This window comes from Diabrotica virgifera, chromosome 7 (assembly GCF_917563875.1).
Source record: "Diabrotica virgifera virgifera chromosome 7, PGI_DIABVI_V3a".
In the NCBI taxonomy this organism is placed as follows: Eukaryota; Metazoa; Arthropoda; class Insecta; order Coleoptera; family Chrysomelidae; genus Diabrotica; species Diabrotica virgifera.
Window position 1 is genome coordinate 200,428,259 of NC_065449.1, and position 23,901 is coordinate 200,452,159.

The 23,901-nt window shown below is 33.1% G+C and overlaps 1 protein-coding gene across 1 annotated transcript in view; it reads right to left on the reverse strand.

Annotated features, from left to right (window-relative positions):
* Positions 1–2,448: 2,448 nt before the first annotated feature.
* Positions 2,449–23,901, reverse strand: part of LOC114327109 (glutamate receptor ionotropic, kainate 1-like) — a gene marked incomplete at its 5' end in the record, with an annotated part of 230,488 nt that continues 209,035 nt past the window's right edge. Inside the window, one exon of the mRNA XM_028275613.2 lies at positions 2,449–2,673. Coding sequence (XP_028131414.2) covers positions 2,509–2,673 — 165 coding nt within the window. The remainder of the gene's footprint in view (positions 2,674–23,901) is intronic.

The window sequence follows — 23,901 nt, forward strand, 5'->3', positions numbered from 1 at the left end:
AGGGAAATTTTCAAAAGGACATGTTTACAGAGACCAAAGATACAGGGAGTTGTTGAAAAATCATTAAAATTGATTTTTCGCAATGTTGCAAAAAATTTGATTTTTTAACATGTTCCATCAATTCTAGATAAACATAAACTTTATGAAAGAATGACTAAAATTTGCCATTTACCTATCATGGTCGCATTTTCGATTTCTAAGCCTCAAATTAGGGGTGCACCGCTGGCCTAATACCATATTTTGTTTCAAGCGTTTTTCTATTGTTTGCTTTAGACGTTACCAATTTTTTTTATACAAGAACGTCCAGTACGAAAGCCACTCCGATCTTCAGCGTGTTCCCAATAATCGTCAATTCGGATTTTATTATCTTTCCATGTATTCTACAAATTGAGTTGGTTACACCAAATACTATTGACTGTAATACATACAATTCTTGACATTTCCCATTACATTTGAGGACGCAAACAATATAGCGCCATCTAGTGGTGTGCGGTGATAACCAGAGCAATCTAACCTTACATTTATAAAATTGCTTTATTATTGTTTTTGTAAGTGTTTGAACTATTTTTATTTTAATTTAATTTAGCAAAATTAGCTCGTTATTGAATAATTTATAAAATTAAATTTGAATGTTTACGTCAAATTTTACATTTTTAAAACGTAGTTCCACTTCAAGCCGACAGTGGCGCTAGCGCGCTAGTGGTAACGTGCTTCCAGATTTCTGTGGGAGTTGGATGTATTACAGTCAATAGTATTTGGTTACACTAACCCTTTGAATGCCGATGACACCTAAAGACGTCATAACATTACTAATGTCAGGTGTGTATGACGGCTTCAGGCGTCATCATATACACATATCCACAACATTCTTTTAGAGCTTAGTATTCGTTTGACTTTTACTGAAACAAGTTTTCTTTCTATTGATTAAATAGGTAAAGTCTTTTTATAACGTCAGTTTCGATTCATATTATAAATGAAGCAATTCCAATGCACTTCGACCAAAACACTACAATGTAAATGCAACAAAAAATCCATTTAGCACCCAGGTTGCGTAGGCATATTTCGTCAGCAATGAAAGGGCTAAACCCTTGGTAGTTCTTAAAATTCCTTTTGTCGTTTTTATTTTTTGTATAGATTGGTGATGTATGTAGTTTTCCATTCCATTCTTGGAAACTCTTCATCTCTCAAGATTAAAATTATCTGTACCTATAAGCCAGAAGCTAAAATAGTTTTTTAGGGCAACATTTATTTAGTTCTATGGGTACTCCGCCTGTTCTGGAGTCTTTGCTGGCGTCTTACTTACGGACACATAAATACCATAGTAATATGGTACTAACGAGTAGTAAATAATACAGAAAAAATATTATTTTGAAAAAAAAATGTACACAATTATTGTCTAAAATTTAAAAGTTTGACGTGTTTTTATCTTAAGAAAACATGTCGCACCTTCAGTAATATAAGGGCTCAACTCAAAATTTTTTTAACTGTGATTTTAAATGATATGGGCACAAAATGAAATTCTCTACCGGTTAGCGTTGACAGAAAGAGAAAAAGAACATGAATGGTTCGATAAATATATTTGTGCCTCTCTCTCACTCTCCTCGGTCACCTCTGGTTTTTACTGCTACAAGGGAGCAATCAATAACATGTCTTTCTATGACGAAAATCCTGGTGAATTCGTTTTTTAACATTTTGAATTATATAGAACAGTTTTTAGTTGAGCCGTTATATTATGCAAAATATAATAAATACATTGGGTCTAATTCATAATAGATCGCTATTTTACATAAACTATGACAGAGCCTTAATAATATAAGGGATCAAATTTAAACAGTTCCTTATTTCTGTTATGTTTTTTTTGTACTATATGGGACTAATTTGAAAGTATTTCTTTTAATTACATGTAATTGATGGAATTTATTTTTATTAACATTTTTTCTCACTGCTGTTTATAGTGCAATTATCAGGTAAGAAATCTGCCAAATTTAACATTTATAACTTAAATATTAAGCATGTTATTTGAAAAAATAGCTGTAATGTTGGAAACCAGTTGGAAGCCAGTTGGAAACTGAATGTGCGATGTGGTCTACTAATTGCCAGTAAATATATTATGCTAAGAATTGACACCACAAGAAACTAGTTTCAGCATTAAAAAATGTCACGTTAAAAAATTCATGTTAAAAATGTCACTTTGGTGTGTACGATAAGATCAAAACAAGTTTATTTTAATCAAGTTATACGTGTCATTAGGTATAATGCCTGCAGTACAGGCGCTCACTTATTTCATTACTGGTATTCAGTGCTCCATTTTTTCTATAATGTTTACATTATGTTTGTTAGAAGCCTCAACACCAAATCTGTCAACGACATAATACCATAAGTTCGCCAAAAATTGGGGTTTAATGTAGTCACAACACAAAGACCAATAATAAAGAGATAAGTCAGAAACACGGTGGAGCAAACTGTCAATATTGTCAATTTATCTCCTCTACACATTTTTATCGGTTGTCAACTTACCACGGAGTCGATGTAATCATACAGGGTCAATCCATCATCCCATGGCTTTTCAATGTCACAGGATAAATTCGTCGGCCTAATAGAATGACCATTCTCCATTCCGGATAAGCCCTTTGCAAATACGTAAACAGAATCGAACATCAGAGCGGGCTCGGCCTATAAAAGGAGATAATATTTATTAATTTTCGTCGTTCATGAATATAAAAAACTAGCGTTTCAAATTGCGTATACAATTTTTGGAAAGTTTATTCGGCGTTTAAAAGCTTAGTGTAAAAGAATAGTTGCTGTATAAATAGTTAACAAAATCGAGGTGTATGAATAATAATTGTAGCTTTTAAATTGAAAAATAATGCAGAATTTAAATCCTTTTCATTTAGCTTTACGTGTCTCGACAGCTTAGGTTACTGACACAGGTACCATGTTATTAAATTACATTAAATTACAAGAATATAGAGATACATTACAATGGATACAGAAACACATTAAATACATTAGATATTTGTATATTTATTAACCCTCCGTTAGTCGCGTGGTCTACGATCGTAGACCACTCTCCTTTAAATGGTCGCCAATTCCAGAAAACTGCACATACGCCCCCATCCCGCTTAGTAGCTGTCACTAATACTTCCAACTTACTCTTCAGTTTGCTAAACGCCGCCGATCTGTTTGCATTACTTTTTTACCCTTATTCAAAGAGCACTGGTCTACAACCGTAGACCGCGCGATTAAGCGCGTTCCAGTTTTTAGTTGTATATGTTATAGTCAAAGCCCGAATTTCAGGCACTCCTAGGTTTGGCTGGGCAATCCTCAGGTCTAACTGACTGTCTTAGTCAAAGCTCGAAATAAATTACAGTTTCGGCCTTTGACTAGTCAAACCTAGGAGAGACTACGTTGGTCAGGCAAATGTCGAAATATAATTTTATGAAATCGGGGTGTGACTAGTCAAATCCCGATCAGCTATTAAAATGTCGTAATCTGTCAGATTGGGTTTAATAGAACGTCATTTTTTAATTGTAATGTTTATTATTTTTATATTGTGGTAATTAAAATAAAAAAATAGTGTTTATTCTCGCATGTTGAGGCATTACGGTATAGAGTTGCACAATACGTTAGACCTTGGTTTTGAAGAGCACTTCTTATTGCAGTGGTATTTTATAAATCCTTGTTCTCCGAATTTAGAATCTTTTGTACTAATTTCTCTTAGAGACAGCTTAACGTCTGAAATATCTTCGAAATTAGGAAAATTGTCTTTGCATTCTCTTATTTGATTTCTTGAAAAATGTGTGTTTATTGTTCCGTATTTCGTACCAACTCTATACAAACCGTCAATTATTGTTTTATCTTGTATGATACCCAAAATATTTTGAGCATCTCCTTCACATGCGCGTTCGAGCATGCGTTGTGCACAGACAGAAAAGTTTAAAATAAATAAAGGAAATGCGATTGAAGGTCTTCTTGCCCAGGGTAATGCTATGAAACAATTAAGTGAAAAAAAATGCCCTCTAATTTCGATCGGAAAAATTGTTACAACCTCAGTTTTGATAGAGCCAAAGAGGATGCTCGAAATATTTTGAGTAGCATACAAGATACGACAATTGACGGTTTATATAGTGTTGGTACGAAATACGGAACAATAAACACACTTTGTTCAAGAAATCAAATAAGAGAATGCAAAGAGAAATTTCCTACTTTCGACGATGTTCCAGACGTTAAGCTGTCTCTGTCTCTAATAGAAATTAGTATAACATATTCTAAATTTGGAGAACAAGGATTTATAAAATGCTACTGCAATAAGAAATGCTCTTTCAAATTACGTAAGTGTAAAAGTTCTAACGTATTGTGCAACTCTAAATGCCATAATTTTTTATTTTAATTACGACAATATAAAAATAATAAACATTAAAATTAAAATATAACGACATTTTAATAGCTGATCGGGGTTTAACTAGTCATACCCCGACTTCATAAAATTAAATTTCGACCTTTGACTGACCAACTTAGTCTCTAATAGGTTTGACTAGTCAAAGGCGGAAACTATAATTTATTTCGGGCCTTGACTAAGGCTGTCAGTCAGACCTGAGGATTGCCTAGGCAAACCTAGGAGTGCTTGAAATTCGGGCTTTGACTGTAACATATATATAAAGCTAATATGTAGCCTGCTGTGTATATAGTATATAAAGCTAATAATATAAATGAAAATTTTTCAAGAAGCGACTTCATTGAAAACTTAGCATGGGAACTAATCAAACCGCAAATTGGATATGTATCAACTATACCTTCCCTGCTAAGAGAACTTAGACGACCAGCTTGCGTACTGCTCGGAGTTCAAGAAGTCATACCCCCTTCCCCTAATATTCCAACAAATTACATGGGACGATGTTGTATTTGTGCACGAATTTGCAATATGTCAACAAGAAGGGCATGTCAAAGATGTGACAAATTTGCATTTAAGGATCATTTTGGGGATATTTGCACTGAATGTTTGACAAACTAAAATTGTGCCACTTTGACCATTTAATAGTTTTGTTCTTTTTGTACTTTTTAGTTCTATTCTTTATAATTCATCCCTACTAGTCATTCTATAAGTTCAAAGATAAAAAATATTTGTGTTTTTTACTAATTTGAGCTTATTTTGTGACCATTTTCATTTACTTGCGAATAAAGACCCAAAAAAACATGACCCCGTTTTTAATTTTACCACTGTCAAAATGAGAAAAGACAAGGAACAAAACATATCTAATATCAAAGTACGGACATAAATAAACATGTAATTAACCATTCATTTGTTAGTTTTGTCAAAATCCGGTATTATACGACAAAAAACTCTTGGTCTACAATCGTAGACCGCGCGACTAAGCTCGTCAGCAATAACCGCGCACCTAACGTAGGGTTAATGATTAATAATTATCATTTCAAATAGGGTACCTCTTGTGGTCGTAATATATTATTCTCAACATTAACATCACAAAGGAGTGAGAATAAATTGACAATAGTACGAACGTTTTTCGAAAACTTGTTTCCTGGCAATAGACACGAGAGCCCAGAGGGCTGGAGTGACGACGATTGTCGAATGGAAACAAGATTTGAGAACAAAATTGGAGCATTATTTTCTTAGTTATTCTTACCATCGTGTGATATTCGACAGATTATTTTTTAATACTTACATATAAAATTCAAGTTTTTGTATAAAAACATTGAATGTGACACAAATTTTTCAAATTGTTAAAGTGAACAGCACAGATTAGCAAATATTCAGTTGAAGATATCAGTAAAATATTAGTTAAAATTATTTATAACTACAGTTTTATTCATGAGACATAATCTTACCGAAGTACATTTGAGCGCTTAAAATTGGCGATTTTTATTGTCTTCGTGATAATTTGGCATTAGATTAGAAAAGATTATTATGGTTAATCTAAAATGTGACAGTTGTTAAAACTAGAAAATTTGGTAATAAACAGAAAGCATCTACCTAAAAATATTCCCAGTATAATAATCTAGGTAGAAGATTATCACTACAATAATAATCCGACAGAATTAAGCACGTGATAAAAAATCTTACACACACGATTAGTAATGAAAATCGTTAAAAAATAATCTCTATACCTAATTACTGTTACATACATATTTATTGCTCTTTTATTAAAGTTTTGTTAAAGTATTTATTAGTTTAAGCTAGAGATACCGACCGAAAAAGTGACCTTATATTTGAGTTTCAAAATAAATGTTAATTGGTTTTTCGTTAAAATTTAATTATTTTACTGACAAATACGGTTTGACGGGTGGAAGTGAAATGAAGTCTCCCTTTTATTTATCATTTTAACGAGGAGTAAGTCCCTGGGGCTCAATTTTTTGATATTTTATTACTTCTGTGTTGGACACTTACATATCATAAATTACACAGACTTTATTTTTCCTGGATATTTTTATCAGATTTCCTTTATTGTTGTGAACCATACTATAACTTATGATTTTAATGGGAATTAACTACAATTCAGTTTTATTATGAATAGGTTCACTTTGACGTTTTGATATCCAATCCAGAAATTATTCTCAAGCTACATATTCAAATTTTTTATCGATTAAAATCTTTTTTTATATTTTCGCTAGATTTCCACTAGATTTCTGTATTAGCTGAGACCAGCCAATAATTTACAGAACCCCTCACCAGAAAGATCAGTTGATGAACTCTATGAAAAATTAAAGGAACAAATACAAGATGCGGCCAAAGCTAACTAATCATTAGGAGAACGAAAGAAAAATCGCAAGAAGAAAAAAACCTGTGATGGAGTTATAGTGTCAGAAATATTTGCCAACGAAATGAAACAAATATATGGGGAACCATTGGCGATAAATGGTTCAGAAAAGAGGAAAAAGTACCTTAGGACCAGAAGAGAAGTAGATAAAAGCAACAAATAATAATATTCCAAAACATATTACAACAACGAATATTTCTTCGGGATAGTTTAAACAGCTAAAAAGCAGGAGGAGACGCATTTAAATTTGATTTATGCCAGATAATGATAATCTAACATTTCTCTAGTATTTAGTTCATTCATACATTCTCTAGTTAATTGCTCTACTATTTGTTGCTCAAAAAATTGCAAAATCTGTCACAAATTTGGGTTTTTAATCAATGTTAATACAGTGTTTTAAATTTTTTTTAAATAATATTTAGCACGAACAGTCACGACATTTTATGTAGTATTACGGTTTTAAGTTGATTAAAAAACGCTGGACGGAAGGGCCGCCCGAGAACTTTATCGTACCGATATATTATCGTTATCGTACTAGATACTGGCATTCTATAAAAATAACAAAGTTAGTCGTTATTTTGATATTTTAGAAACACCTTGTATACTTGAAAATATTTTATGGTTCTACGCATCATTAATTCCCGCATTTGAGAAAATGTTCGGGGACGCACTATAGATTATTGCATAAATCAATAGAATATTAGTCATACTTTCATTTCAAATTAGTCCATTTTTCTGAGAAATTAATAGTTTACAATATTTGCATTTTACTGCATGGATTGTAATGAAATTTTGGGAGTAGCCCAAAGCCCAATCTCCTAATTCAAAGTCTATCCTATATACTATGGCGCTTTTATCATGGGGCGGTTCTCACCACTTCTCGGGGATAGAACATTTTAATTTTCGAATTGCATGGAGCAAAAGAAAGAATTTTAAGAAAATTTAAAAATGCGCTCTATAATTTGATCTTATTTTTTTCACCCGTCCAACTTTTTGAAAGTAGAAATAACACTATATTAAGAGGTATTGCAAAAGAAAAACAATGCACTTAAATTCTGGTGAATGAGGGGTTAAATGTATGTACTTCTTATTTTTCCTTAAAGTACATTAGTCATATGTTTTTTTGCACCATATCTCGCTTAGTTTGAATGTAACCGACATTTAACGGTGCTCGTTTTAAATGTCCTTTCAAACACTACAAAAGCATGAGCACTTTGATCATGCACCAAAAAACAAACTCTTTTTACCTACCATATCACTTTTTGTATTATAAATAGAAAATTTACGAAGGAACGAATCTCTTTGTTATTTATAACTAAAAAAAAATTTATATAGTGTTTTTAGTTTGATGCAGTTTTTAAGGTATTCACAAAAAACCGTCTGAAAACGTGTCATTTTTAAATGAAAATGGCCAATTTTCAACTACGCATAACTCAAAAAGTATTGAGTTCTCAAAAAAAAAGTATAGGTCAGTTTTTGCTTAAAAATAGGTTTTCTAGCCACTTCCATGCTTATTTTGACCAATAAATTTTCCACCCCCTTGAAGGGGTGGGAATTGCCCCAAGATAAAAGCGCCATAGTATATAGGGTAGATTTTGTTTCTTGAGCTATTCCCTACTTACTGTGAAAATATCAAGTACATCGATGTAGTAGGATGGAATTCGGAGCCAAATACCCTCATTGACTGCCCTATAATGCTCTGCTATGATCGCGTGAGAGGGGACACACACAAGATTCTAGCAAAATTTCAATTTTCTGTAACTTTTCGAGTTTTTGAGTTACAGCAACTAGTTTTATGTCATTGGAAAGATAATTTTACATTCTTTCAAAATATGTAAAAATATATAGGGCGTATGTAAAAAATTAAGATTTTTTTTCATTTCCGGTTAAACCGGAAGCCATATTGTGGGTAAAATTTATTGTGCCAATAGATATCAAAGTACTATATATGTCTGCCAAATTTCAAATTTTAGTTTCTATTACAGAGGTAGTTCGGGCACTCGAATATTTTTTTTATAAAAAAATCATAACTCCCCTCCTATGAGGAGTTAAGAAATCTGACCAATGTTATTCGATTTACCGATAGGATATAAAAAATATATCAAAAAATAAACAAATTCCTTGGAGTCATTTTTGAGAAAATTTAGTTCAAATTTATGTCAAATTTTAACCCCTTAAATATAGGCAACCCATAACTTTTTCTGAAAAACGATAATATTCTTGTTATAGCCCCATCTTTAGGCTATATAAATGTTTTTTCAAATTAAATTTATCTTAAACAAGTTTTTAGATTGGTAGGGAAATGTATCGCGTAGGCAGTCGGCCATGCTGGCCGCCATTTTAGAGTTGGAAATGTCAAATTCCGTATTTCTATTTACCTATCGATGAGATAACTTTAAGTTAAATTTCATTCGTTTCGGTCAAAATTTGCAAAAATGGGCCCCAAATAACCCCCCTATTTCGGCCCCCCTTTGAGAGGTTTTTTTCAAAAGCTTAGTTTCTCGACAAAATTCTCTTAAACTTACTCATACCGAATTTCATCGAAATCGGTCCAGTAGTTTTTGCTGGGCAGTGGCGACATACGTACGTACGTACATACGTACATACTTCCGACATGTTTTTTTATTTGCTTTTTAGACTCAGGGGGACTCAAAACGTCGAAAAAAAGTGAAATCTGAAAAAAATTTTCATACTGCGTATGTAGTACGATAAAGTAAAAATTAGATTCGATTAGATTATGTGAGGTCGTTAGGTCTATGCAGCCTCTCCGCACTTCGACCTGTAATTTGTGCATAAAAAAATACATTGACATTTAAAAAAAATCGAATTTTTTGACTTATTTTGCAATTTTCTAAACAACAAATAAAAATAGAAACATTTAAGAAACGCCAATTAGAAGCTTCTTATCCTCAAATTTGTTTCAAATGCTTCACTTTTTGCTGATAAAATTTACCATCTTTTCGACTTTAATTTATAGATAATTATGTTAAAAAATCGACTGCATGAAACATATTTAGGTTCTTGTTTCAGGGGTCCATATTATTCAATACAACTGTCTATTGCCTGTTGGGGATTGTGCTACAAACTGACTATATTATATTATAATATAATAGACTATTTTTTATTGAATACTTCAGTTCTACTGATTAAAATACATCAAAAATAGTGAAAATAAAATATGGGACCATAGTTGTGTTTTCCAGTGATATGTTTTACATATATGTATATGTTTTATAAAAATTTAACTAATCATCACTGAACTAAAAAAATATAGCCATTAAAATGTATTATACAAACTGATCTACTGAGTAAGTTCCACTAATAAACTAAAAACGACTCAATTCGTTTTTAATGGCAAGCCATAAATTTGAAAACAAAATGTACTTGCATCAATTTTAAAAGCTGTCAACAACAGTCGCTGTTTTGTAATGGCCTTTTAGCAATCTAAAAGCACATATTTATGGTTACTGTTACCCTAAATATTTTCATTAGGGAATTTTAACCGATTTACCAGCTAAAGGCTTTTGTTTTAAATGGCCCGTTTTGGTTCAAATACAAAATCGCTAAAGCTTACTTTTATCATATTTTATACAAGATTTACAAGATTATAAACAATAAGCTATAACTACATGAAAATTTGTTTAGTAAAAGACTATATATTATAAAGTCTACCACACAATATCTTGTAATAACCAGAGAAGAAAATAGCCTATAATTTTTAAATACAGCCGAACCCACTTATTGGAATAGCCTTCGTGTCAAGCAAAAGTACTTCTATAACTGGGAGATTCTAATAACCGATCACTGGTTGCTAGTATAAACGTTTCGGGACCTCAAATTTCTATTCTTAAACCGGGATATTCCTTTAACCGGTATTCTAATAAGAGGGTTCGGCTGTATTTCTTTTAAAAAATATATTATGTATGTCACATAAATGTAAAATGCCACACCTAACAAGTGGGTTGGCGAGAAGTCAAGGGTGTCAGTATTGATAATTTGGAGAAAGACAGGAAACAATGTAAGCACCTGACTCACGCATAATGGGATCGATGGACGTCAGTCGCTAGTACAGTCGGAAAAATGAAAGAATACCCATGAACGATCACATCAATCACTTATTTTGTATTTGTTGTCTTTTTCTATAACAAACGTTTGTTATTTATAGAAAAAGACAGCAAATACAAAATAAGTGATTGATGTGATCGTTCATGGATATTCTTTCATTTTTCCGACTGTATAAGGCATTGTCACTAAGCCTTGCAGCAGCCTATTTTCTATCGGATCGTATGCTACCTGCTACCTTTTTTTAAAGAATAGTAAGCGAAAACATATACACGAGCGAGACACCCTCAAAAATGCGCTTAGTTTTCGAGATACTGACCACGGAGGGGTGAATGGCTAATTTTATTCATACTTTATATTTTCGAGGGTGCTGAAAACGAAAATGAAGTTTATGTCGAATTTTATGTGGGGGAACATTGTTAAAATCGCAATTTTAACCTAAAAATAAAAAAAAAATGAAATCATGTTTTTTTGCGTTTACCTCGCTACAACTCTGTTCGCTTTTAATATTTTTTTCTAAAATTTTTACAGTATATAGCACTAACATTTCTGAAGACAACCGTATCTGTTTCAAGCTTTTATTCTTATCCTGATAATTTATGAATTTTTCAAAGGAGAAGGTGCGGATTTGTGCATTGCAAAGTTTAATCGCAAAAGTTTTGTGACGAAGTTTTAAATTTAGCTTTTTAATCACATTTATGTTAAAGTAGAGAGTACAAAGAAGTTTTCTGGTAAGCTTTAGATCAAAATGTTTAAAAAAAAAAGTAGTGCAACTTTTAATGTCGACATTCATCATAATCATGGCTTATTCACTCCTGGCGGAGTGTTTGCCGCCCTTTTGGGCTCTCTGATTCATTTGTTGCGGATAATCAGTCAGCTGTTGTCTTTTATTATTATAGCAACGTGTGTAACTAGGCTTTGTCTACAACTTTCCTCCATTCTTTCCGGTCTTTACAACGCTCCTTCCAATTGTAGATTCTCAGCTGCTTTATGTCTCCTAAGACTTGATCTCTCCATCTTGTTTTAGTTCTTCCCTTTGGTCTCTTTGTTGTTGGTCTCCAGCCAGTTATTCGCTTTAGCATAGAGTCTGGGTAAGCTCTTTCTGTGTGTCCCAGCCACCTGAGCCTCTGCGCCTGCATGAACTTAATTATGTCTTCACCCTGGATGACTTTTTTAATTTCTTCATTTGTTAATCTTCTAAATTCGCCTACACTTATCCTCACCAGTCCCATTATTCGTCGAATTATCTTACTCTCTAAGATTTCTAATCTCATTTCATCTTTTTGTGTTAGGCACATCGTCTCTCCACCATAGGTGATCACTGGCCTGATTGCAGTCTTGTAAATTTTTAATTTGGTTGTCTTACTAATGTGTTTTTCTTTCAAGGATTTTTGGTAGTTCCAATAGGTTTTATTACCCAGTAGGATGCGTTCATTTATTTCATCCGTTCTATCATTTCTGCCATTCACCATCACTCCCGAATATTTGAAACGGTGTACTCTTTCAAATGTATATGCTCCAAGCTTAATTTCTTTCTCGATGTTTGTATTCTCTCTTGAGCACTTGAGGTATTTCATTTTGCTTTGGTTTACTACTAGCCCTCTCTTCTTTGCTTCTTTATCCAGTATTAATATTATATTCTGCATGGTTTTTAAATCTCTAGTAACCAGTGCAATATCGTCTGCATACGCTATCGGTTTGGCTGAAGATTCGATAATTGTTCCCCTTATTTTGGCTGCTCTTACTGCACCCTCTATGGCAATGTTAAATAACGTTGTTGATAGGGAGTCTCCCTGTCTGACACCTACCTCCATTTGTACTTCATCTGACGGGCCTTCCCTTGTTAAGGTTCGTGCTTTGGATTCCTTCATCGTCATTTTCGTGAGACTTACTAGTTTTTCTTGAATGCCTAGTTGCTTCATATCATTAATTAGTTACTCCCCTACTACACTGTCAAAGGCTTGCTTGTAGTCAATAAACAGTATATGTAGATCTATTCCATGCTCGTAACTTTTTTCGACGATTTGCGTTACAATGTGTATTGCATCTATTGTTGACTTACCTTCTCTGAATCCATGTTGGTATTCACCTATTTTTGTTCTCGTTCTTTTTCTATTCTTTTTCTGATCAAATTTGTTAATATTTTGTACATTGTAATTAATAGCGTGATTCCCCTGTAGTTAGTGCATTTCGTCTTGTCACGTTTTTTAGGGATTGGTGGTATCAGACCGCAATTCCAGTCGTTCGGCATGCGTTCTTCTTCCTATATTCGTTCTATCAGCTTGTAGATTCTGTGGGCTAGTTCCTCTCCCCCTTTCTTGAAGAACTCATTTATAATGTCGTCTGGTCCTGCTGCTTTCCTTGTCTTTAATCTGTTTATGGTCGCCAATGCTTCATTGTATGAGGGAGGCTCTGATTGTTCTTCATTCCTATTTTCTGTTGGTTCTTCATTTTCTGCATTTTCAGCATCGCCTTTCTTTTTGAACAATTCTCTATAGTGTGTTTCCCATTCCATTTTTCCAATATTTGCCGATATCTTTTTCTTATTCTGTTTTTTATGTGTTTATATAGTCTTGCATTATCGTTACTATTAGCTTCGAGTTCCAGCAGTAAGTCTTCAATCCATTTCTTCTTTTTAGTTCTGCAACATTTGTCTGACTCTCTTTTTCTCTTTATAGTGTAGGAGATCTTCTTGTTTCCCTGTGGCCAACCACCTGTGTCTTGCTTGGTCCTTGTCTTTACTAGCTTGCTCGCATTCTTCATCGTACCAATCTTTTCGTTTATTGTCTTTCATTAGTCCTATCGTCTCCTCTGCTGCTGTTAAAATACTATCTGTTATGTCTTCCCATGTTTCATCTGTGTCCGATGGTTTTAGGACTAGTAGTTTTTCTTCCAACTTAGTGCAGAATTTTCTGTTTGCATTATCTCTGTTTAGTTTTGACCTATTCCACCTCTTTATTACCTTTCTGTCGTTTTTGTCTTTAAGTATCTTCAATTTCATGTCGCCTATCACCAACATGTGATCCGAATCAGCATTGGCTCCCCTGTATGACCTCACATTCTGTACAATTGTTCTCCATTTTTTTGAAATTAGGATGTAGTCTATTTGGTTTCCGTCTGTCGTCCAGGTATTAGCCACGTTACTTTGTGCTCTTTTTTGTGCTTGAATTGGGTGCTAATAATAAAAGTATTGGTTGCTGCTGCTAGATTACATATTCTCCTGCCATTGTTGTTCGTATTTTGATGGATCGTTTCTTTTCCTGCGATTTCTCTGTTCATGTCTTCTTTCCCTATCTTTGCGTTAAAGTCTCCTAACAGGATTAGTATGTCATTCTTTGGTATTTCTTCGTTCAATTCTTCAAGTTTCTCATAGAATGCATTCTTTTCTTCTTCGGGAGCATTCTCTATAGGTGCATATATATTAACAAATGTTAAATTTGCTTGTTTATTTTTCATTCTTATATATGATATTCTTCCATCAACCGCTTTAAAGTTAATAATCTTGTCTCTTACGCTATTACTAACTAAAAAGGCGGTTCCATTGCGACCCTGTTTGCTTTCTCCTGCGTAGTACATTGTGTGGTTTCTTCTATCGATCATCCCTTCTCCTGCCCACCTTATTTCTTGTAGCGCTAGTATTCCCATCCTGTATTTTGTCATTTCTTTTGCCAACTCTTGGCATTTTGCCTGGTCTTAGAAGTGTTTTGATGTTCCACGTTCCTATTCTTATTTTCCTGTTTTTGTTTTTTATCTTATTTTTGTTTTGTTTTTGCGTCTTTTCTTACAAAATATTTTCATGTCCGTATTCATTGCCAACTCCGTTATACTGTCGCCGTCTTTTGTTATATGTTCTGTTAGTTTTTTGACGTCATTTTTATCAATTTTCCGCGTGGATCTATATCATCAATAGGGGGGATCTGTCGTTTATTGCCCTAGCGTTACTCTTCTTCTCTTCAGGATTCTTCCAGTAATTTACATCCATGCCTTCTAGTTGCTCCAGTGAGAACAGTTCACCATTTATCCATAATTTGTTGTATTTTAGTGCGGCTGTGTGTCCTTCCTGGCGTACCATTTTCATGTGCTGGAGAAGATGCTTCCTTTCTTGTAGTATTTTTTTCGGGAAGTCCTCATTGATATATATTTTGCTTCCTCTTAGCTTTTTAGCAGCCTTCAGAATTTCCATTCTCGTAGCTTCCTTTATAATTTCTAATAAGATGGGTCTGGGTACATTTTGGGGATCACCTTGTCTACCTATTCTTCTCATCTCTACCAGTTCCTCATCTAGGTTTGTTTGTACGTCGATTTTTTCCATTATCCCCTTTATCTTATTTATCATCTCTTGTTCGCTTTCTGTTTGGTTTTCTTCGACCCCCTGTATTATTATGTTTTTTCTTCTGGCTTGTCTTTCCAGTAATTCGATTCTAACTTCTTGTTCCGTGATTTTAGTTCTTATCGCTTGGTTATCTGCTTTCAACTGCTCGTTTTCTTTATTTAATTTATCCAGGTCTACTTGCATTTTATATATTTTGCTTTCGATTTTTACATTTCTTTCATCCATTCTCTCTAATTTTTCTAACATCTGCTCCATTGTACCGCGGTAAGGGGGTCAGCCCAATCGACTTGGCGGAGCGTCAACCCTTCTAAGCACTTTGGAGTTTTACTCAGATATACAGTATATTTTGACAGTATCGTTCAAGTTCAAGCCTCGATGCCAAAGTCGATGTCGACATTAGAAATCCCCAATATAACGCTTATTTTTCGAGATACTGACCATGGGTGGAGAATAGCTAATTTTGGTCTTAGATTATGTTGTTGACCGTGATGAAAACGAAAATTAAATTTATTTTAAGTTTTAGGTGGGGGAATATTGTCAAAATTGCAATTGTACCCTAAAAATAAAAAAAATAAATTACGTTTTTTTGCGTTTAGCTCGCTACAACTCTGGTCCGTCTTAATATTTTTTCTTAAGTTTGTATACTATATATCGCTTACTTTTTTGAAGGCAATGGTTTCTGCTTTAAGGTGATACAGTAGCGATCAACAGGTAGCCAAAACGCGTTATAAGATTGCGGCTGTAATTTTGAATATTTTTTCGAGATATTTGGCACACGTATTCGTAATATAATAAAGAATGGCGGTACAGAGCCCAATTTGAAAAATATATTAATATGTGGAAATTACTCTGTAATTAAATACAATATTAAAAAAACGAGCCTCTACCGCCATTAAGAAGAACAAAAAAATACACTTTCTTCAAATAAACTTTTTTATCCGATGCCTAGATTTTGTGTCATTTTGGAACTACTAATAAAATAAAAAATTTTAGTAGTTCCAAAATGACACAAAATCTAGGCATCGGATAAAAAAGTTTATTTGAAGAAACTGTATTTTTTTGTTCTTCTTAATGGCGGTACAGGCTCGTTTTTTTAATATTGTATTTAATTACAGAGTAATTTCCACATATTAATATATTTTTCAAATTGGGCTCTGTACCACCATTCTTTATTATATTACGAATACGTGTGCCAAATATCTCGAAAAAATATTCAAAATTACAGCCGCAATCTTGGAACGCGTTTTCGCCACCTGTTGATCGCTACTGTTTCCTCTTAAGCTTTTAGTCTTATTCTAGTTAAAGTTATGAATCTTTTAAAGTAAAAGGTGCAGATTCGTGAATTGCAAAGTTTAATCGCAAAATTTGACTGACCAAATTTGAAATATAGATTTTAAATTAAATTCAAAAATAAAACATGAGTACAAAGAAGTTTTCTGGAAAGTTTTATAGAAATGTTTTATAGAAAACAAATGGTGCAACGTTTAACATCTGCGTTATAAATCCCCAAAATAACGCTAATTTTTCGAGATACTGATCATTGGTGGTGAATGGCTAAATTTGGTCTTACTTTATGTTTTTGATGGTACTGAAAATGAAAATCAAGTTTATTTTGAATTTAAGTTGGGAGAAAATTGTGAAAATCACAATTTTGCCCTCAAAAATAAAAAAAAGTTAAACCACGTTTTTATTAAAATTAAAAGTTGCACCATATTATTTCTATAACACATCTAGACCTAAAACTCACCATAAAACTTCTTTGAACTGTATGGTTTAACATAAATGTAATCAAATAGATAAATTTTAAATTTTGTCACTTAATTATTGCGATTTAACTCTGCAATTCACGAATCTGCACTTTTATTTTTAAAAATTCATAACTTTTATAAAAAAAAGACTGAGAGACTACAGTTACTTTCATAGCTTTCACAAAGGTAAGAGATATATGCCGTAGAAATTTTAGAAAAATAATATTAAAATGGAACAGAGTTGTAGCGAGTTAAACGTAAAAGTTCGTGACTTCACTTTCTTTTTCATGTTTAGGTTAAAATTGCGATTTTGACAATGTTCCGTCACATAAAATTCAAAATAAACCTCTTTTTCATTGTCAGCCCCATCTAAAACATAAAATAAGACCTAGCCATTCACCTCCCATGGTCAGTATCTCGAAAAATAAGCGTTATTTGGGGATGGACAACGTCTATATTAAAAGTTGCGCCATTTTTTTTTCTATTAAACATTTGTAACTAAAACTCTCCAGAAAACTTTTTTGTACTCTATTTTTTAACATAAATATAATTAATAAGATAAATTTTAAATTTTGCCTCTTAAGTTTTGCGACTAAATGTTGCAATTTAGGAATCTGCATCTTGTACTTTAAAAAATTGATAACTTTTACTAAAATAAGAATAAAATCTTAAAGCAGATACCGTTGCCTTAAAAAAAGTGAGCAACATATAATGTACAAACCTTAGCTAAAACTATTCAAATCGGCCAGAGTTGTAGCGAGTTAAACGCAAAAAACGAGATTTCACTATTTTTTATTTTTATGGTAAAATTGCGATTTTGACAATATTCCCCCACCTAAAATTTAAAATAAATTTCATTTTCGTTTTCATCACCGTCAAAAACATAATCTAAGACCAAAATTAGCCATTTACCACCCATGGTCAGTATCTCGAAAAATAACCGTTATATTGGGGATTTCTAATGTCGATAATAAAAGTTGCACTATTTTTTTTTCTATACAACATTTTGATCTAAAATTTTCCAGAAAACTTCTTTGTACTCTCTATATTAACACAAACGTGATTAAAAGGCTAAATTTTAAATTGCGTCACTTAACTTTTGCGATTAAACTTTGCAATGCACAAACCCGCACCTTTTCCATTGAAAAATTCATAACCTTTATCAGAATAAGAATTAAAGCTTAAAGCAGGTACCGTTGTCTTCAGAAATGTTAAAGCTATATACTGTAAATTTTAGAAAAAAATATTAAAATTGAACAAAGTTGTAGCATGGTAAACGCAAAAAACGTGATTTCTTTTTTTAGTTTTAGATTAAAATTGCGATTTTGACAATGTTCCACCACATAAAATTCAATATAAACCTCATTTTCGTTTTCAGCACCTTCAAAAATACAAAGTATGAATAAAATTAGCCATTCACCTCTCCGTGGTCAGTACCTGGTCATTTTAGGGGTATCTCCCGCTCGCCTAGTAGGAAATATTTCACCAAATTCGACCAAATTGATTCTTCCAAACGAGTTTCATGAAGGAGTTCAGAAATTTAAGCACACGCTAATGAATGAGGACGATTTAAAGACAATAGTGAAGAAATAGAAGGGACTCATTAGCGAATATATCAGAGTGAGATGAAGAGCAGAAAAGAACTTTTAACCCATTGGTAAAAAAACGAGAAAAACAAACAAAGGAAACACAAAAGGGTAACAAGAAAACAAGAAAAACACTTAAAACGGGGGGCGATGCGGCCTATCACGTATTCAAAAAGCAGACCAACCACTTAACTAGAATATTCAGGGAGTTGTGTTATGATAGGCCAAAAATATAAACTCAGAGGAAACAATATATAAAATAACAAAATCAAGTCTAATCCAATATAATTAAGTTTTGTCACTTCCTTTAATCCTGTCTAAACTGAAGTAGATATTAGTAATATTTTAGAATATCAATAATTTATATTATTGAGGTACACAAATCAAATCGACTTTTCTCGAATTTCCCGAAATTCCAAACAGAATCAGAAAGAGCAAGACACTAAGTTTTTTAGGATAGTCGGAGGACCATAAGTTTTCTGCTGGAGTCTCTTTATTTTTATATATTATGTAGATGACTACAATAGTTTCGCCACATTTTATCAGTATGTATTTTGTCATTGCGTTAGGTTCTTCAGCAATGATGTACTTGTTCTACCAGGACTTCGTTTATCGTCGATCTTTACCTGAATGATTAGATGTTAAAGATCATATTTTTGAGGGTTTCTCATAATGTGAGCGAAGTATTCTAGTTCTGAATATTTTGTAGGTGTAATCTATTTTGTCTCTCTTTAGATAACGCCCGGCATTAATCGTTAGTTCCAAATTTGGTTTTATGTTCTTTTCTGTGTTGAATTATAGTTCAAGTGCAGTATAGATGCAGGATAAATATTACACAATAAATACACGCCATAAACCTTATGTATATAAAAAAAGGAGAAAACACAGACCTTTTTTTACACATTGCATAAAATATTACTTCAACTAATTTAGTACTTTGCTTACAGTCACAGTTTACATTATTTTTTCAGATAAGTTTTTTTTTTATTAACCCCACATTTATTACAATCTATCTATACAATCTAAACCTAAATGTTTAGGTAGATAACAGACAATAAGTAATAGGACTGACAATAATTAGGAATGACAGGTAGGGAGGCATCCAGTGATTCACCCCTTTTTTAAAACTTAGCCTACAACACTGACTATTTCTGACATAAACTTATACACATTAATTTAGTACCTATTGTTCACTTAACTCTAACAGAACTTTTCGTTTTAACCTACGAACAGTACGCGGTTTATTCACTAAATTTTTTGCTAACACGTTTGGATGCACTTTAAGTTTCTCTGTATGTTTTTTCGCGCACTTTTTGATGTCATCTTTGACGTATGGTAGTCCGGCGTCCCGATGGATGGCTTCATTGGTTATGAACCATGGAACTCCTAGTATTGACCTCAATATTTTGGACTGAAATCTTTGTATGATTTCAATGTTGGAATGTGCAGCGGTTCCCTATAATTCTATCCCATAAGTCTACACTGGTTTTAGGATGGATTTGTAGATTAATATTTTATTTTCAGTTGATAGTTTTGATTTTTTGACCAACAGCCAATATATGGTTCTTAACTTATGACCCAGTTGTTTTCGCTTAGTAAATATATGCTTCCTCCAGTTTAATCTTCTGTCCAAGTACATACCTAGATATTTGACTTCATCCCCTTGTGGGATCCCTTTACCGTTTAAGTATACAGCCGGACATGTTTCTCTACGCGTGGTAAATGTTAGATGTAGCGATTTGTTTTCATTAATTTTGACTCTCCATTTTGTCATCCATTGTTGAATTTTATTTAGATTATTTTGTAAGATTTCTGAGGCTATTTTGGGATTTGTGTTCGATGATAGTATTGCCGTATCATCCGCAAATGTGGCTGTAGTGATATGTGTATCTGTCGGTAAGTCAGCAGTGAATATAAGGTATAATATAGGTCCTAGTACACTTCCTTGGGCACCCCAGCGAGAATTTGTTGTATGTTTGTGTATTCATTCTCATACTTTACCTGGAAGTTTCTGTTGGTGATATATGACTTTAAGAGTATATAGTAATTTGTAGGTAAATTCTGTTTTAGTTTACATAATAGGCCTTTATGCCAGACTTTATCCAATGCCTGACTTACGTCCAGAAATACCGCCGAGCAGTACCTATTATTTTCAAAGTCCTCGTTGATTCTCTCTACAATTCTATGTACCTGTTGTATTGTTGAATGTTGTTTTATAAACCCAAATTGGTGTGGTGGTATTAGTTTTTTGTTTTCTGGTATAGGCATTAGCTTAGTAAGTGTCAGCTTTTCAAAAACTTTGGATACCACTGGAAGAAGACTAATAGGACGGTAGGACTGTACACTTTCTGGTTCTTTTCCTGGCTTTAGTATCATTGTTATTTGTGCTAGTTTCCATTGTGATGGGAAATGACCTAGTCTCATTGTCTCATTATAGAGTTAAATAACTGTGTCAGAAATTGGAAGCCTTTCTCTGGGAGTTGCTGAAGAGTTTTTCCTGTAATCAGGTCGTATCCTGGAGCCTTTTTTGGATCGATGTTGTGTTGTATAATATTTTTTACCTCATTTTTTGTGAATATTTTTTCAGGGAGTTCCAGTTGAGAAGGTTTTGTGAGTATCGAAATAATTTCTTCTTCAGTTTGTAGTGAGTAATTTCCCTCATTTGGTGTAAAGACTTTTTTAAGGTGTGTCGCAAATGTTTCGGCCTTTTCTAGAGGACTTCTCGCCCATTGTCCTGTTTGTGTTCTTAGTGGTGGGACTGTATAGTTCTGCCTTCGTAGAGTCCTTGTAGCCTTCCATAACGAGTAGTCAGTGGCTTGAGTTGCATCTAGTTTTTGTAGCTTATCATTGCGTTAAGATTTTCAGCAATCATGTTCTTGTTCTACCAGGACTTCGTTCACCGTCGATCTTTACCTGAATGATTAGATGTTCAAGATCATATTTTTGAGGGTTTCTCATAATGTGAGCGAAGTATTCTAGTTCTGCATATTTTGTAGATGTTGTGTTGTCTATCTATTTTGTCTCTCTTTAGATAACACCCGGCATTAATCGTTAGTTCCAAATTTGGTTTTATGTTCTTTTCTGTGTTGAATTATTTTAAGTGCAGTATAGATGCAGGATAAATATTACACAATAAATACACGCCATAAAACTTATGTATATAAAAAAAGAAGAAAACACATACCTTTTTTTTACACATTGCATAAAATATTACTTCAACTAATTTAGTAATTTGCTTACAGTCACAGTTTACATTATTTTTTCAGATAAGTTAAGTTTTAAGCTATATTCTTTTAACGTATGAAAACAATAATGCCGTATGTTATACACAATGTACAGGGTGTCCACAAACTCTCCTGACAAACTAAGGCCAGAGATTCCTCAGATAATGTTAAGATAATTTAACCCTAGTCCGAAAAAAAGCTTCTATTTAGAAAAGCGAAAACTGGTACACCTATTTATACTATACTAATCTTCTAGAATTAAAGTGATTCCATCAATTACAAATTTCTAGTACCGCTAGGCGTCCGTTTTGGGTAGGGAAAGGGTTATTTTATCGCATAACTTTTTTGTCTTTAACTTTTAAGCTTTGACACTCGATTAATAAATTGTAAGGTATTCTAGTATTAAAAGGTACTTTTCAATTCGTTATTGCTAACTGGAACGTTAGCTCAAGATTTAGCCAGCTATACGAGTTATAGCAGGTTAATAAAATATTAAAAATAATCTGGTTTATTCATATCTATCCTTATCTACCTTACCTGTAACTGGGCGGGACATATACCCAGATTCACAGATGGAAGATGGATAAAGAACATTTTAGAACGGAGACCTATGTGAAGACGATTCTTGTACTAATCAAGGATGTCCTCCAACAAGGTGGTTGGACGACATCAAGTACATCCAGACAACTGGATTCATAGTGCTTAAGATCGGATGCAATGGAATTATTTACGGAAGGCCTATGTTTAGCATTGGACTCGAAACGGTGGATGATTATCCTTGTTTATATAAGTTTTTAATTTAAACCACATTATTATAAATATAATATTATAATTTTTTATCTATTATGTTTCCAAAAATTTTTGCAATATTTCGTAGTATACATAATATTATAATCCCAATGTATTTGATACCATGTGTATCCATGTGATACCATGTTGAAGTGTATCCATGTATTTGATACTAAATCAAATTAAATTCCGATCCCATCAGGTATCTTAGCAATTACGTCTTTTATGACAAGTTTTGTCAATCTAATAGCGATTTAGTGATTGGTCTACAATAGCCTTTGAAATTTGAAATTTAACAGATTGTTCTGGGATGGAAACTCCTCGAGAAGAGACTAGTTGAAATTAAATACATTCCCAACGTGTTATATTACTGTTACGGGCGCATACCGCTCTTGAGTCAGCCGAATTAATGAACTTAATAAACTATAAACTTAATAACCATACTTGTGCTTGAATAAACAGTTAAAGTAGCTATATTGTTGGAATATTCCTCAATACACCGCAATATTAATATACAGTGATGAGCGCGCTAATAACCGACAAAATAGCACAAAAGATGGGAAACGTATTAAGTTGTGAGATAAAAAGAAATGAAACTAGTCGAGCTGGGAAATTTAGCGATGTTAACCTATACGTTTATGGATTGTTTCCCACCTTTAGACGTATCGCACGAGTTTGAAAACTACCACTGTCACAGTGACAGTTTAAGTTGACATACTCCTCTGATACGTGTAAAGGTGGGAAAAAGTCAATATAATGTAAATTTATAGGTTAATATCGCTAAATTTCCCTGCTTCACTAGTTTCAGTTCTTTTTATCTCACCACTTAATACGTTTTCCATCTTTTGTGCTATTTTGCCGGTTATTACCGCGCTCATCACTGTATATTATGTATAGGTAGTACATTGTTTAAAGGTTTTTGCTCCAAATTTTAAAGAACCTCTTGGGTTGACATGAAATTTGGCTGATGTGTGCTTTTGCCCTGGGGCGCGTTTCACCCCCTCTTCAGGTGAAAAAAATATATGTCTAAAATATGTCCGGAATTGGACACAATGACTATTTTAAGCAACATTAAAATTTGGTGTATAGAGTTTTTCGCCAAGTTAATACTTTTCGAGTTATTTGCGAATGAATATCTTCATTTTTCAACAAACTAACCACTAAACGGTGTTTCGCTAATCAGTACAAAATTGCAAACATAGCAAAAAATATTGCCTGTAAAAACTTGAAAAAATGGTTTATATATTAGGTCTCTATACCTAGTAGAAGCAGAGTTATAACTAATGCAAATAGGTTCATATTCGTCAAATTCCAAATTGAATATTTTAACGTAAAATAACCAAAAAAATGAAGCACTTTTTGGGGAAAACTCAATATAACGTTTTT